The sequence below is a fragment of the Miniopterus natalensis genome, chromosome 7 (genome assembly GCF_054644295.1).
Source record: "Miniopterus natalensis isolate mMinNat1 chromosome 7, mMinNat1.hap1, whole genome shotgun sequence".
Lineage (NCBI taxonomy): Eukaryota > Metazoa > Chordata > Mammalia > Chiroptera > Miniopteridae > Miniopterus > Miniopterus natalensis.
The window spans coordinates 7,256,924-7,270,638 of NC_142087.1; the positions used below are offsets into that span (position 1 = coordinate 7,256,924).

The following is a 13,715-nucleotide window of genomic DNA, read 5'->3' on the forward strand; positions in this document are numbered from 1 at the left end:
CTCCTTACTTACTTGCCCTTCTCCTGTCTGGTTTGTCAGCATTTTTTCCCAGCATTGTGGAGGTATAATTAACAAATAAAAAATTATATATATTTAAGCTGTACAATGTGATGTTTCCATGTACAGGGTAGGGGTAGGGTTAGGGGTAGGGGAAGGGGTAGGGCATTGTGGGTGGTAAGAATACTCAAGGCCTATTCTCTTAGCAACGTTCAAGTGCGAAGTACAGCATTACACAGGCCTCCAGAGTGTCTCCATCCTGCGTAACTCTTGGACCAACATCTTATCCCCTCTACCCTCCTGCAACCCCCATTCTACTCTCTGCTTTTATGAGTCTGACTTTCAGATTCCATATGGAAGTGAGATTGTGCAGTACTTGCTTTTCTGTGTCTGACTTACTTCCCGCAGTATAATGTCCTCCAAGTTCATCCATGTTTTTGCAAACAGCAAGATACTCTTCTTTCTAAAGGCTCAGTCATAGTCCATTGTCTGTATATGTCGCAGTGGCTTTTCACTGCTCCCAAACTGTTCAGCCATGCTGATCCCCTCAGTGTTCTGGCTGGGACAAGATGCGATGGTCCCCTTGGGCACCCCCTGCGTAGCTGGGGAAGCCAGGCACTCACTGTGCTCTCACTTTCCCCCATGGGAGAAATCGGGGGCCCAGGCGGCGTCTCTTAGTCCTGAGCTGGGCCACATGGGGAACAGGTGACATGAGTGAATTGAAACTAGTCTCCTTACCTTCTTCAATGCATCTGTTCTCAGACTTTTTGCTCCAATGAGGTGCCAGGACCTCTCTGCTAGACTTTATAAGCTCCCACAAAGGTACGCTCATCCGTGGGTGGTTGTCAAAATCATGTTTCTGTGGGAGGATGAGTGCTGAAAACTCTTATTCTGCCATCTTGCAGACATCACTGGTTTGTCAGTTTTTGAAGGTATCTATTGATTTTTTTTTTTTTTTTTTAGAATCACATAGTATGTAGCTTTTCATATTTTTAAATATATCTTTATTGATTTCAGAGAGAGGAAAGGAGAGGGAGAGGGAGACAGAAACATCAATGATGAGAGAGGCATTGATCGGCTGCCTCCTGCACGCCCCCTGCTGGGGATCAAGCCCACAACCCAGGCGTGTGCCCTGACCTGGAATCGAACCGAGATCTCCTGGATCCTAGGTTGTCACTCAACCACTGAGCCACGCCTGGCCGGGCTCTCCTGATTTTTACCTATTGCCTATATAACAGTCAATGGACTTATCTACTCGCCTCTTCCTATTTCTTCTCTCCCTTGTTTTAACTTGCATTATATAAACATTTATTTGTTTTGCTTTCAACCGTGTCCCCACATTAATTTAGTCTCAAGTTTACAATTAAATATATTAAGTGCTTATTAACAGTCCTTTTGCTGAAATTTCTGGTGATTTCTTTGTCGAATGAAGCTTATCTTTTGGTATGTTCTTCAAGAAAGACTCATGAGTACAGTGTTCTCTGAGTTAATGGATATTGATATTTTCTGTAGCTTTGATATTTGAAAGACACTTGGCTAGCTGTAAAATCCTTGGTTCATAATGTCTTTCTTTGAGTTTCTTAAAAATGCTAAGTCATATCTGCTGGCCTTGTACGTTGCTTTGGAGACATCTCATGTTAGGCTAATTCTCTCACTCTAGTGAAACAGTTGACCATTTAGCCTTGAGTTCTTGAGAACTTTTTCTTTTTTTTTTTTTCAATTAAATAGTTTTACCAGGATCTTGGAATCTGTCTTTCAGGTCTTTGGGTCCGTTCAATATGCAGGCTCAGGTTGTCCTGTAATTCCAGAGAGGTTCCTTGGATCATTGTTAGGAACCTTGACCTATCCAATGGTTCAATCTGTCTCCTCCGGGGTTTCCCGTGTACATACCCTGGAGCTCTCCTGTCCCCTTTAAGTCACTTTTCCGCTGACCCTTGTTGCATTTTTCTTTGTCTCCTCCCCATTCCCTTTGTTGTTTTTCGCTGTCTTCAGTCCACCTCGTCACATGTTCCTCTGGACACCTTGTAACTTACCTTCGTTTCCCAAGTCACCCCCCTTTCTCGCCTTCCCCTTAGGCCACCATCCCCACCCCGCGCGCTCTGCTGACTTGCACACGTTTCGGTTTTTAATCTCATTGCTAGTTCACAGTTGTTCGAGGAAATTTAAGTCCCCTTGGAGCGCCGTGTTACACTTTTCTTCTGCTTGTCATTTTTTTTCCCCAGGGGTGAGTTTTATCAGTTGGGACATTTGGATTTTTATTTTCCGTTTCCTTCATACAGTTGCTATTTGTCTCTTCCATGTATTCATTTCATAGACGTAATGTGACCTGTAAGATTCTTGGTTCAAAACCACACTGTTCTCATCAGGTAGAGAAGTGTGATTTTCTCGCGGACGACTGAGTTTTTTGTGTCATGGGTGATGGGTCGCTGTGTATACTCTGACTGTTGCTGTGCCTGTTCTCTTTCAAATTACAGGGCCTTAAAATTCCCCCTTTGTTCTCTGTCCCTCTCACCGCCCCATCTGCCCAGGGATACCCACTGGAGATTGCCGCCTGAATCTTGTGGGCTTTCCAGCCCTTTCCACGTACGCATTGCCTGGGTCTGCCGGGATTCTTTTTCAGACTTTCCACACCTATGAACGCTGTCTTCTGGAGGTGATTTTACCTCCGTCTTACCGGTACTGGACCCCTGCTTTTCATGCTGTTTTCCACAAGGCCGTTGCTTTCCATCCACAAAGGCTTGCATTGAGAGCCTTAGAAATATTTCCTTCATCTATGGTACTTATTTCTTCTACTAACGGGGACTGTGAAGTTTTGAGGATTTGCTGTATTTTAACTACATTGAGGCTGTAGATTTTATGAATTTTTGGAAGAGAGTCGAGGGGTATTGGATGCAAGGAGGCTAGACTGAGGGCCCAGTGGTGTCACTACCAGAAGTGCAGACTGATCCGTAAGCATGGGGCAGGGTGGTGGGAAGTCTCTGGGGCAGGCAGAGCCTAAATATGCTTTCCAAAGTAGGGGAAGTTGAAGCAGGGTCTCTGCAGTCACTCCCCTGATCAAACCACCACCGTCTCTCAGCTAGACTGTTACCACACTCTTCCCGCCAACCGGTGTCTCTGACATCATAAGTTTATTCTCTAAATAACAGGCTGTGCATTTTTTAAAAATGTAAACCTGAAATTTTTATTCTTCTGGCTCATAGCTCTTTGATGGCTTCCTGTTGTTCTTAAAATATAGACCAAAATTCTGCAGTCTAAAGGCTATGTCTCTAGCTTCGTCTGACACCATTCTCCAAGCGCTTTGTTATGGTCTAACCACAGCCTTCCCTGATACGTCATATATCCAACCCCTGCCTGTCTTCTAGGTCTCTGGTTAAATGTGCTTGCTCAAGGCAGTTAGCCATCTCCTTCTCTCCCACTCCCCATGTCATCTTTACACATATATAGATAGCACCTATTACTTTTCCCGCGTAGTGTTTATTGAAACTTGTAATTGGATATTTATTTATGAGAATAGTTATCTAATCTTTGTCACAAATATTAGAAAAATAGTGTTTGCATGCTCCAGGAGGAGAGGGACCACGTTTATTCTGCTCATTCTTGTAGCACCAGTACCCAGCACCATGCCTGGAACATACTGATTATTCAGTAATGATCAATATGATCAGTAATGACCACATCAATCAATACCTGTTGATTGGCTAATTAAATGAACAAAGAGTCTTAAAGGAAAATCAAGGCACAAGCCAAAATAGCTGGGAAACCTACTGGAAGACTGTGGGTCAGGGCTACATCGCATATTAACCGGGGCAGCTCAGTCTTCGGGAAGACAAAGGTGTGAGTTGGGGTAACTGAGAATAGGATTTGGAAGCTGTGAGATCTGGGCTAAGTCCCCATCCTGTTAAGTAGGCCAATAGAGTAAGAATTGTGTGTATTACACAAGTACCGAGGGATTCTTGATCAGGTTGGCACTAAAACTTAACCTAAGTCCTTCTGGATAATAAACAGCAGCTACTGTAAGACCCTCAAGTAGAGACATCCTCTCATTTCAGGAAATAGTCAAAAGATGGATGGATGGATGGATAGGTGGATAGGTGGATAGGTGGATAGATGGGTGGATGGATGGATGGGTGGATTATGAGTAAGTAAGGAGGCATAGGTGTGAGACATTATGAAAAAATAAGGTAGGTGGTAGCTTACTAAAAAAGAAAAGAAAAGCTATTTTTGTGGGGTGAAGTGATATGGAGCAAGAATAGTTATCTAATGCTTGTCACAAATATTAGAAAATAATGTTTGCATGTTGATGAGGACAGACTACTGAAAAAACATAAGTACTGCCAGTAGCCGAAACCAGACTCACCATTTGAGAACTTGATGCAACCTCACAATATCCTGTCTGCTCTGCCAAAGCGGCCCCCTCCATTCCTTTCTTGGCCATTTGATTGATGGGGAAAGTGAGCCACAGTATTGCTCAGCACTGGCAGGGCCTTGAGCAGAAGCAGGTCTGAACAGAAGCACAGTGGTGAGGATGCTATGTTTTACCCCAAGGTGATATATACCCATGTGCAGATTTGCAAGTCTGGGGTGGGAAGTGGAGCATAGTGAGGTTAAAATGATGGGGCAATGGAATTGTATTGTACTGTAGAGGTAGAACAGAAGATATGAAATGTTCCTCCTCTTTCCAAAGTCTTAGTCAATCTAAGCCCCCCAAAAAGTACTATTTCCTACTTATTGAACTGATTGGGGACTTTTGGCAAATGCACACTTTCCAGACTTCCCATACAATAGGATACAAAATTTCCAGCATGTCCCTGACCTGTTTGCTAGCAATTCAGTCACCCAGAAGGTCAAAAGAGTGACTCGGGACTCTGTTATTTTGTTCCTATTTCTAACCAACGAAGATAAATTGGTTATGGAATTGAAGGTGTCAGGAACTTGGAAGAAAGAGTACATGTCAGTGTCATGTTTGTGAGAGCCAGGGAGAGTTAAGCATAATGGGACATGCACTCTAGGTTATAGAGAACAGATTTGAATAGATGTGGGGCAGAGGAGGTGGTGCTGGGAAATGGCCCAATTTCATGCATCACCTGAGAAGAGCAGACGATGCTAATGAGAATTGGGAAGTTCTCACAAACCACCCAGAGGGGAAGAGAAGGCAGGAAGTAGAATAAACCATCGCAGCCACCCAGGATTTCCTTTGAAGTGACACATGTTAAAGAGAATATGCATCTATCAGAAAGCAGGTTAGTGTTCACCTCTGCAGGGATGAAGATGGGGTCAGTGTTAGATCTTGGGGCTGGTCATCGGTGTGTGTTCACTTGTGAAAGCTTCAGCAAACCATGTTTAAGGTCATTATACTTGTCTACATACGTGTTAGACTTTAAGTTACGGACTTATTTTTTAAATGCTTATATTTGCATGTTCGTTGTAATAAAATTGTACTTTTCTTAATTTTCTTATGTATATTATTCCATGCAATTACACAGTCCTGTAATCATGTTTGTTAACAGCTGTGTAATATTCCGCCGCATGGACAGACCACACCTTTATCATGCCTGTGGGGCGAGACAGATAAGGTGTTCTTCCCTGTGCTGTTTTTAAAAACACTGGGAAAGACATCTTTGTAGATGAAGGTTCTTCTACATTTAAGATGATTCACTGAGAATAGATTCCTAGAGATAATGAGATTACACTGATTCTCTTTAAGGTCTAGATAGATTGTTACAAATTACCCCCAACAGTGTTGGCCTCATCAAATCCTTGCCCACGGCTATATTTGACAATTATGCACAGAATTGGCAAGTTTTCTAATACAGTACTTGCCAAATGTTTTTTCTCCATGTTAATGTAAAGTGGGAGTTCCTTCTGACCACGTCTGATCTCTTGGCACCTCTCCCACTTGACAGTTTCTCAGCGATGCCCATGGTGGTGCTGCACGACCATTAGCAGATCTCTAGGGGTCATACGTCCCTTAACTCTCTCAGGCTCCAGTTCACTGACCTCTTACACCAAAGAACAAAAACGGAAGCCAAGAGGATCTGAAGAACTTTGCTCTTTCTCCAAATGTGAAAGCAGAAAAAAACTAGTTTGCTCACTTTTTTCATGATTTTTAAGTTTTAACTCATTTGTGACTCAGGCTTTTATGGCATCACATTTAGACAGTTCTACTTTATTTTTATATTTTTTCTCAGTCATTTTCCCTTCTTCCCTTCTTGTGAATGTGCTCTTTAAAAAACACACACAAAAAAAACCTTTTTTCTCAAAATATAGCATAAATACCATATGAACACCTGAAAGGAATACTTCATGTATTTGAACCATGATGTGTCATATTCTGCATTTTCCATTTTATAAAATAAAACAATTATTTATTTTTAAAAGGAACACTTTCAGTATAAAAATAGAGAGAAAAGGAAATACTCGTTCCAAAGAACAAGTCATGTCAAGCCAACCTTCCTTTACTTAAGAGAGTCCTCGGGCTGATCGATTAGAGAAAGGCGGTAGACAGAGTATGAGCATCTGAAGATGTGACCTTCCTCTCAGGCTGTGGTGGGGAAAACTACAGCATTAGCACCTGCGTGAACAAGCACTTGGGCAGGTGGGTAGCTAGTTAGATGACCAAAGAGACCGAGGGACAGCCCAGCCCCGGCCTGGAGCAAGGATTCCGGCGCGTGCACAGAGCTCGGCCGTGGCCGTTTCACAGGTTCCTACGTACGGTAGTGATCCGGATGGAGTGAGAGGAGTGATGTCCCCAGACCTCCCGACAGTGGAGAATCTGACGACAGGTTGTCGTAATCGGAGGAGCCAAGGAGATGGCAGCCGATCGTGTATACGGCTGTACTTGGGCTTCAGAAACACAACCGCATGTACCTATGTGGGAGCAGGCAGGTCATTTTTTGGGTGGGGAGTTGAAGGTGGTTGGCACATTCGCTGTGATCAGTTAAAAACTAGGATGTCGGCTGTGCGCACAGAAGCCCAGTACCAGTACGGAAAGCGGAACATGGTGACTAGGTGAGCGGTATCGACGGGACCACGCGGAGACCGTTGCCCCCTGTTTGTGTCCTTCCTCACTGAGCGGGACAACTGGAGGACGTCCCAGGCCCAGGGGCTAGGAGGACTCAAAGGCCTCGAGCTCTTGTCGTATGAGAAGGTGCCGAAGACTATGAATGTTAATGAACCGAAACCCGTCTTCCGATATCCAGACACCTTTCCGTGCAAACCGGGGCAGGCTTTCTGTGGCTTGGGGAACAGGGTGAAGACCGTTGAGGAGTCACACTTGGGTCTAATACAAGTGGCAGTTTCTAGCACTCAGAGGTGCGCAGGTAGAAGGGACCCTGCTGCAGGCATGAGCGCGCCTTCCGTCCTGGGCGCGTGAAGGCGCGTTGACCTCGCCCAAGCGAGGCTGGGCTCTAGCCCTGAAACCTGAACAGAGCAAAAGTGTTGCTTCTGATACCCAGTGTCGCGTGTCCAGCGAGGCTCTTCAGCATGCTTTCCTCCTGCCTCTGTGAGCACAGAAGCCTGTGTTAAAGTAGATCTGCCAGCCTTGGTCCCTGAGTGACTACGTGACGAGAGTCTCGCGTAACCACGACGCGGAGCTGCCCCAGACCCGGCCATTGGGCGTGCAGCTGGAATGGAAAATGAGCCCTTGCTCGTTCTAGCCACTGAAGGGCACGGGTTTCATTATATTTGCGTAATCTTTTCTGTCCTGACTAACACAAGTGCCTTCAAGATGCAATGGCTCCTATGAGCGAGCGTTAGCAAGAGAAGCTTGGTGTTCCCGAGACCCACACGCATGGCATTCTTTGTCTTTTATTTTGATTGCTACGCTACATTCAGACTATTGCTAGGGGCATAACTTAGTGAACTGGAATTTTCAGCTTGTTCCAGGACTTCCTGGGAGATGATCCTAATAAAATAGGCTAAGCTAATTACCTCCTGAAGCCCAACTTCATGCCCAGCGACACCACAAATTTATGGATCCTGTCCACAGGGGAACAGCCAACAATGACTAGATAGTTCGCTCTGCAAAGATTCTCTTGCCACACACACACACACACACACACACACACACACACGCACACCCCGTTATCCATGAAAACTGTGAAGTCCACCAGAGATCTCAGGACCAAAGTGGCTTTTTGAACATGAACTTCGCAGTTTGATTCTTACACATTCATATTGACAGGGCTATTGCCAAGTGTCTGTTCCAGTCTGTGCATGTAGGTGCGTTATTTACCCATAACAGAGTTTCCCAGAGGTGCCCTTGGTACCATCTACAGACCCATGCGATCTCTCAGGAACCCGTGCAACCGAATGGAGCACACTGCCTGCCACACCATATCCACTTAGTGTTATTGTTAAAGTTGTTCTCAGCCGGGCAGTATCTGTTATGTTTATAGAGAGGTTGTGTCTGGGGAAGAAGCTTATGAGTGATGTGAACTAGGATGTGAAAGGAAAAAAGTATGTACCTAGCCTGGAAAGAAAATGAAGAAATAGAATTAAAAGGTGATTCCAGTGGGGAAAAATGGAAAGGACAAATTTTAAATTATAATTAAAAGTACATGTGAATGCGTATATGTATGTGAATATACATATATATAGTTTCTTTATATATCAAACCAAACCCACAACTAATTAACTAGAGCCTTACTTTTGTTGTTCACAGGAGACCAAAATCAACTGTGTTCGTCTGGCTACGAAAGGTATGTTGGCATGTTCTTGTTTGTCTTCAGCCATTCTTTAGTCGTTCAAGCATTTCTCCCTCTAGCCCCACAGGGAGTTTAGGCAACAATAACAATAAAGAATTGATATTTTTATTGGAGTCATTTGCATCTGGTATTAATACATACCTGACTGTGTATATATATTAATAATGCAGTGCCTAAAGCATAGTAAGGGCTTAAAACATATTCATCGAATGAATGGATGGATGGATGGATGGATGGATGGATGGATGGATGGATGGATGGATGGATGGATAGACTGGTACATTAATCAGTGGCAAATATAAATTTACTCCAGTATTCTTCTGCTATATATTTTCTTGTCTTTAGATCTGCATTGATGTTGGAATTTTTAAGCATGTCTTTACACCTGTCTTATGGGTATTGTACTTTATTCAGTTGGCACATGACTTTCAAAAATGAGGTGATTACTGCTGGTGCCTTTAATAACGAGGAAAACAACACTGCTTTGTTTTGTAGTTGGCATTTCCAACACTTACGCCCAAAACGAAGGCAACAGTGTTCAGGCTCATCACTTTTTGTTTTCCTAATTATAATTGAATTGTCTGGCTCTTTCAATTGGTGCATGTTTCTGTTTATTACTCTTTTTAAAAAAATCAATGAACAGTTTGTTATCATTTAACCTATTACAAGGTTGAATGGTTAGAAATCAGGTTTATCTTTTTGTTATAGAATTGATATTTTCAACAGCTATCTTTCCCATATAAACACACCATAATTGGGCAATTCTATTTTGTTCCCTGCATTTATTGACAGCGTATATAGTTTTATAGGTTGCTTCCACGGAGATGACAATTATAAACATAAGTATAAATATAGTCATAGATATAAAGTATAGATAAAAACAATGACCCAAGTATGTATATACATACGTGAACATATCAACACATGTGCACACATACAGAGAAAAATGCGCAGCTATGTGTGGGGAGGTGGGGAGAGACAGAGACAGAGATTTTGAGAGAGAAAGAGAGAGAAGGGAGATAAGAATATGGCTATTTGGCAAAACATGCACCGAGACCTAGCGAGCACAGCTTTCACAGCCTTGAGGAGAATCAGATCAGTATGTCGGCAGAACAGGGAAGGCACAGGAGGGAGGGGAAGACAGAGCGCTAAGGGCTCCCTGTGGTAAGAACGCACCCAGGTTTCACATAAGTCACGAGAGGTCGGCGTGTCCCTAACTGTTCCCTCTGGGGAACAGGCTACTGGACAGAAAGAAATAAAATACCCTTTGAGGAGGCCAGGAGAATTGATGGCCTGCAAGCAAAAGTGACACAAATCACAGGCCTTGGCAGACTTCTCCACTGAAGAAAACAGATAACATAGAAGGAAGGACACCATCCATTGGCCAGCACTAGGCTGTACGTGGCAAGCAGGACAGCTGGTGTCTGCGGCGTCCGGTTTAAACAGGCAGCCGGGAGAGGGAAGGACACTTACACAGAAACCTCACGGTGACGGTGACGGTGACGGTGCTCCATGGTTCCCTCTGGCCGTTGACCTCTAGACAGGGGGAGGGTTGGTGTGGTCATTCCGCCCTCCATGGGGTGTGTGGGAGTCTAAAAGGTAGTTTGTTGGATCACGTCTTCTGAACGGGGGACATGTGACTGGACAGGCAGGAAGTGTGGGGACTTTGAGAGAGAGGATTTAGCACTGTAGTTTCCTGGGACCTTCGGGACCCACCGTGCTCACAGACTGCAGAGCAAAGGCAGGGAAGGGAGCCTGGGTTTGGTTAGTGTCTGCTTTGTGCCTGGCATTACTATTGGAGCATCCAGGGTCGATTAAAGGCAAACCCACACCTAAATCCATGCACCACCCACAGGGACTTTGTATCAGGATCGAAGGCCAGGAATCAATATTTAACCTGTCTCTTTCCTGAATCAAATTTCCCTCTTTGTGGGTTTGCTGAAAACACTATTCTTTTTAATAGAGGAAAATATGATACTGGAAATCCCGCAGGCCCCGGGGGTATAGAAAGTCCCAGTGGCAGCTTCCACGGGCCATCTGTTTCCTCCACGCTCCTCCCCCTCTCTGTCATTATGGCACCTTCCTCATGTGTCTGCCAGTGGGCATCCAGCCCTGGAATGTGAACGAAAGTGCTGGCTTGAAGCCAGTGCTCTGGTGATAAAGCACCTGCTTATGTCCTGTCCCTGACCGTGGTGACACTGGACAGTGTCTGTGGTCAGCTGTGTGAGTCTCGCAGAACCCTAGGGCTGCCACTCAGAACGGGACAGGGTCATTCTGACCTGACCCCACGCCCAGCGAATCTTCTGTTAGATGCTACACCCTGTCTGTGTATAATGTCACTGTGGGTCACCCCAGCTCTGATACAGTGCTGCCCGCTTTGGAGGGTTGCAAAGGAAGGGACCTGCAGTGGTTTTCTGTGGGTGTTGTACCAAAGTCACACAGATTGAGTGGCTTAAACCATAAAACTTACTGCCTCACAGTTCTGGAGCCTAGAAGTCCCGCATCAAGCTGTTAGCAGGGCTAGTTCCTCTTTGGCGCTCTCGGGCGGGATCTGCTCCATGCCTCTCCCCAGTTTCTGGGGGTTGACTGGCAATCTTCAGTGTTCCCTGGCTTGTAGAAGGACCACCCTGATCTCTGCCTTCCCCTTCACATGGTGCTCTCCCTCTGTGCATCTCTGTGTCCAAATTTCTCTGTTTTACAAGGACATTGGTCATATTGGATTAGGGCCCACCCTGCTCCAGTATGGCCTCACCCTAAATAATTACATCTGCAAGGACCTTGTTACCAAATAAGGTTACATTCTGAGGAACCTGGGGTTAGTTAGGGCTTCAACCTATGAATTTGGTGTTGGGCGATCACTGTTCAGCCCATAACAGGAAGCATGCAGCTAGGAGTGTCCTGTGGTTCCCATCGGAGCCTCTGACTGTCCCCCATCCACAGTGCGATCCCAGTAGCTTCTCAGGGTGTGTGGTGAGCAGGGACCCGCCCTGCCGGAGGGGGGCCCAGACTGAACTGAGGTCCCCATTCGGCTCCTGTTCCCTTCAGAAGCTGGGTGAGGCTGCCTCAGGCCGAGGAGCCGGGTCTGTGGCAGCAGGACCCTTCCCACACCCCAGACGACCGTGAAGGTCAGGTGCTGCTCCAGTCATGGTCTGGGGCCTGGACAGGCTGGGCTCCCAGGGGAAGGAGCCAGCACTTCCCTCTGAGGGGAGCTCTGATGAGGAGCTGCTCGGTCTTCATCACTAATTTGCCAATCACGTGTTGCCGGGGCGGGGAGTTCCTGGCACATAGTTGGCACTTGGAAAATGCCCGCTGATATGAGTGAAGGCGCTGGCGTCAGCGTCTCACTGCAGCGAGGCCTAGAGACCTTGAGGGTCTCACCTGACCTTCCTGAGGCCTGACAGCTTCACAGCTGAAGCGATCCCTATGCTCCTGTTCCTAGGACCCTTTGAACGTGCATACTGGCCGTGGTTTGTGGATAAAGCTGCTCTTCGTAAAAGAAAAGCCCTCGTGTGTTGTCTTTGTTGATCTCCAGGTGTAAATATCCCCACCAGGCCCCATTTCAGGTTACCAATGGTTTAACAACCGGGCAAGCCAGCTCCACACACCAGGACCTCTCCCCCCCAGGTTGTTATGAGGATGACATGATATGATACACATAAAAGTGGTTGATTTACTGCAGAGTATTTCGGGGGGGGAGTGGGGGGGATATGTTCATTCTTATCTATGACTATTATTTCCTGCATACAGCCAGCTAGCTCACTGAGCATGCATGACCAGGCATCTTAAAAGAACTGAGGACTTGTGAACCAGCAGGCATGGTCCCTGTCCTCAGCGGTGTACAGTCTCGTGTGGAAACAGGCAGTATGTGGATGCCTTCAACAGGTCCTTGCCATTAGTGCTTCTGAAGGGAGTGGGACTAAAGTAGCCCCGTGTGGCAATGGCCTGCATGTCCCTAGGCCACCACCTAGGGCTCTGCCCCTCTGGGACGGGTGCAGTGTAGGAGGCTTTTGCCTCCCTGCCCCATCACCATGCCTTCTCCGCTAGCACTGGGGATTGGGTGGTACCCAGAGCAAGGGTGGGATCTGGGAGGCCAGCCGATTGAGACCTCAGGCTGTGAGGGGACCCACACTCCTGGCCCAAGCCCCGCAGGAAGAGCCAAGTCTCCCGCGTCTAGAGAGGACCCAGCTGCTGGATCCACACGTCACCAGGACGGTCTTTATTTATAGAGGCAGAGCGGAACTTCACACTGAAGGCACAGCTGAGGTCCTGGGGCTGGGTGTTTGGATTTGTTAATGGAAGGGTTAGCTCTAGGACCGGGACAGGCTCATCTCAGAAGCCTTGAGGGCAGCTTTGCCATTGATGGGGGCTGTGGCCACTGCCCGAAATTCACATTCTTGTTCCCCGGCCAGAGGTCTGCTGGTATCAGCTTTGACTTTAGAGGAACCCGAATGTGAGTTCCACCACGGGGGGGGGGTGGGGGGGGGTGTATCAGGAAGCAGACAAGAGGGCTTCCCTCAGAGCAGAGCCTGAGGCAGGGATTTGGGCGGGTGAGGTATAGAGGGAGGGCTCCTGGGAGAAACCTGTGAGCGAAAGAGGGACGCGAGATAGGGTATGAGGAAATGCTGAGCAAGAATCTGCTCTGGTGGCATGTACATTTCTCTGGAGTTGTTTTGCCTTGAGACACAAAGACCAGGATTTCTACCTCCTTCCCCATGACAGTCAGTCCCTGGCACCCCTGTCCCCCCTGGGCCTCTCAGGTGGCTCCAGGGCAAGTGACACCCTTGAGCTTTGCACAGGTCTCTGGGGAAAGTCTCCCGTGCAAGCCTTTAGCCTCAGCGCTCAGAGCAGTGGGCAGATGACACACCAACCTGGAGAGGAGAGCTGGGTACCACGGGGATCTTATTATATAGAGGATGTATTTCATCGTGGGGTTGAGGGACAGCAACAAGCTAATGGGATTGCCTCAAATTTAAGAGCTAAAAGAAGATGTTAAAAGCCCTTTGTTTGGCCCAC

The 13,715-nt window shown here is 46.5% G+C and overlaps 1 protein-coding gene across 1 annotated transcript in view; it reads left to right on the plus strand.

The window, feature by feature from the left end:
- Nucleotides 1–13,715, plus strand: part of PTPRT (protein tyrosine phosphatase receptor type T) — a 511,569-nt gene that overhangs the window by 340,970 nt on the left and 156,884 nt on the right. The window contains exon 12 of the mRNA XM_087819279.1: nt 8,660–8,696. Within this exon, the coding sequence (XP_087675405.1) occupies nt 8,660–8,696 (37 nt within the window). The remainder of the gene's footprint in view (nt 1–8,659; nt 8,697–13,715) is intronic.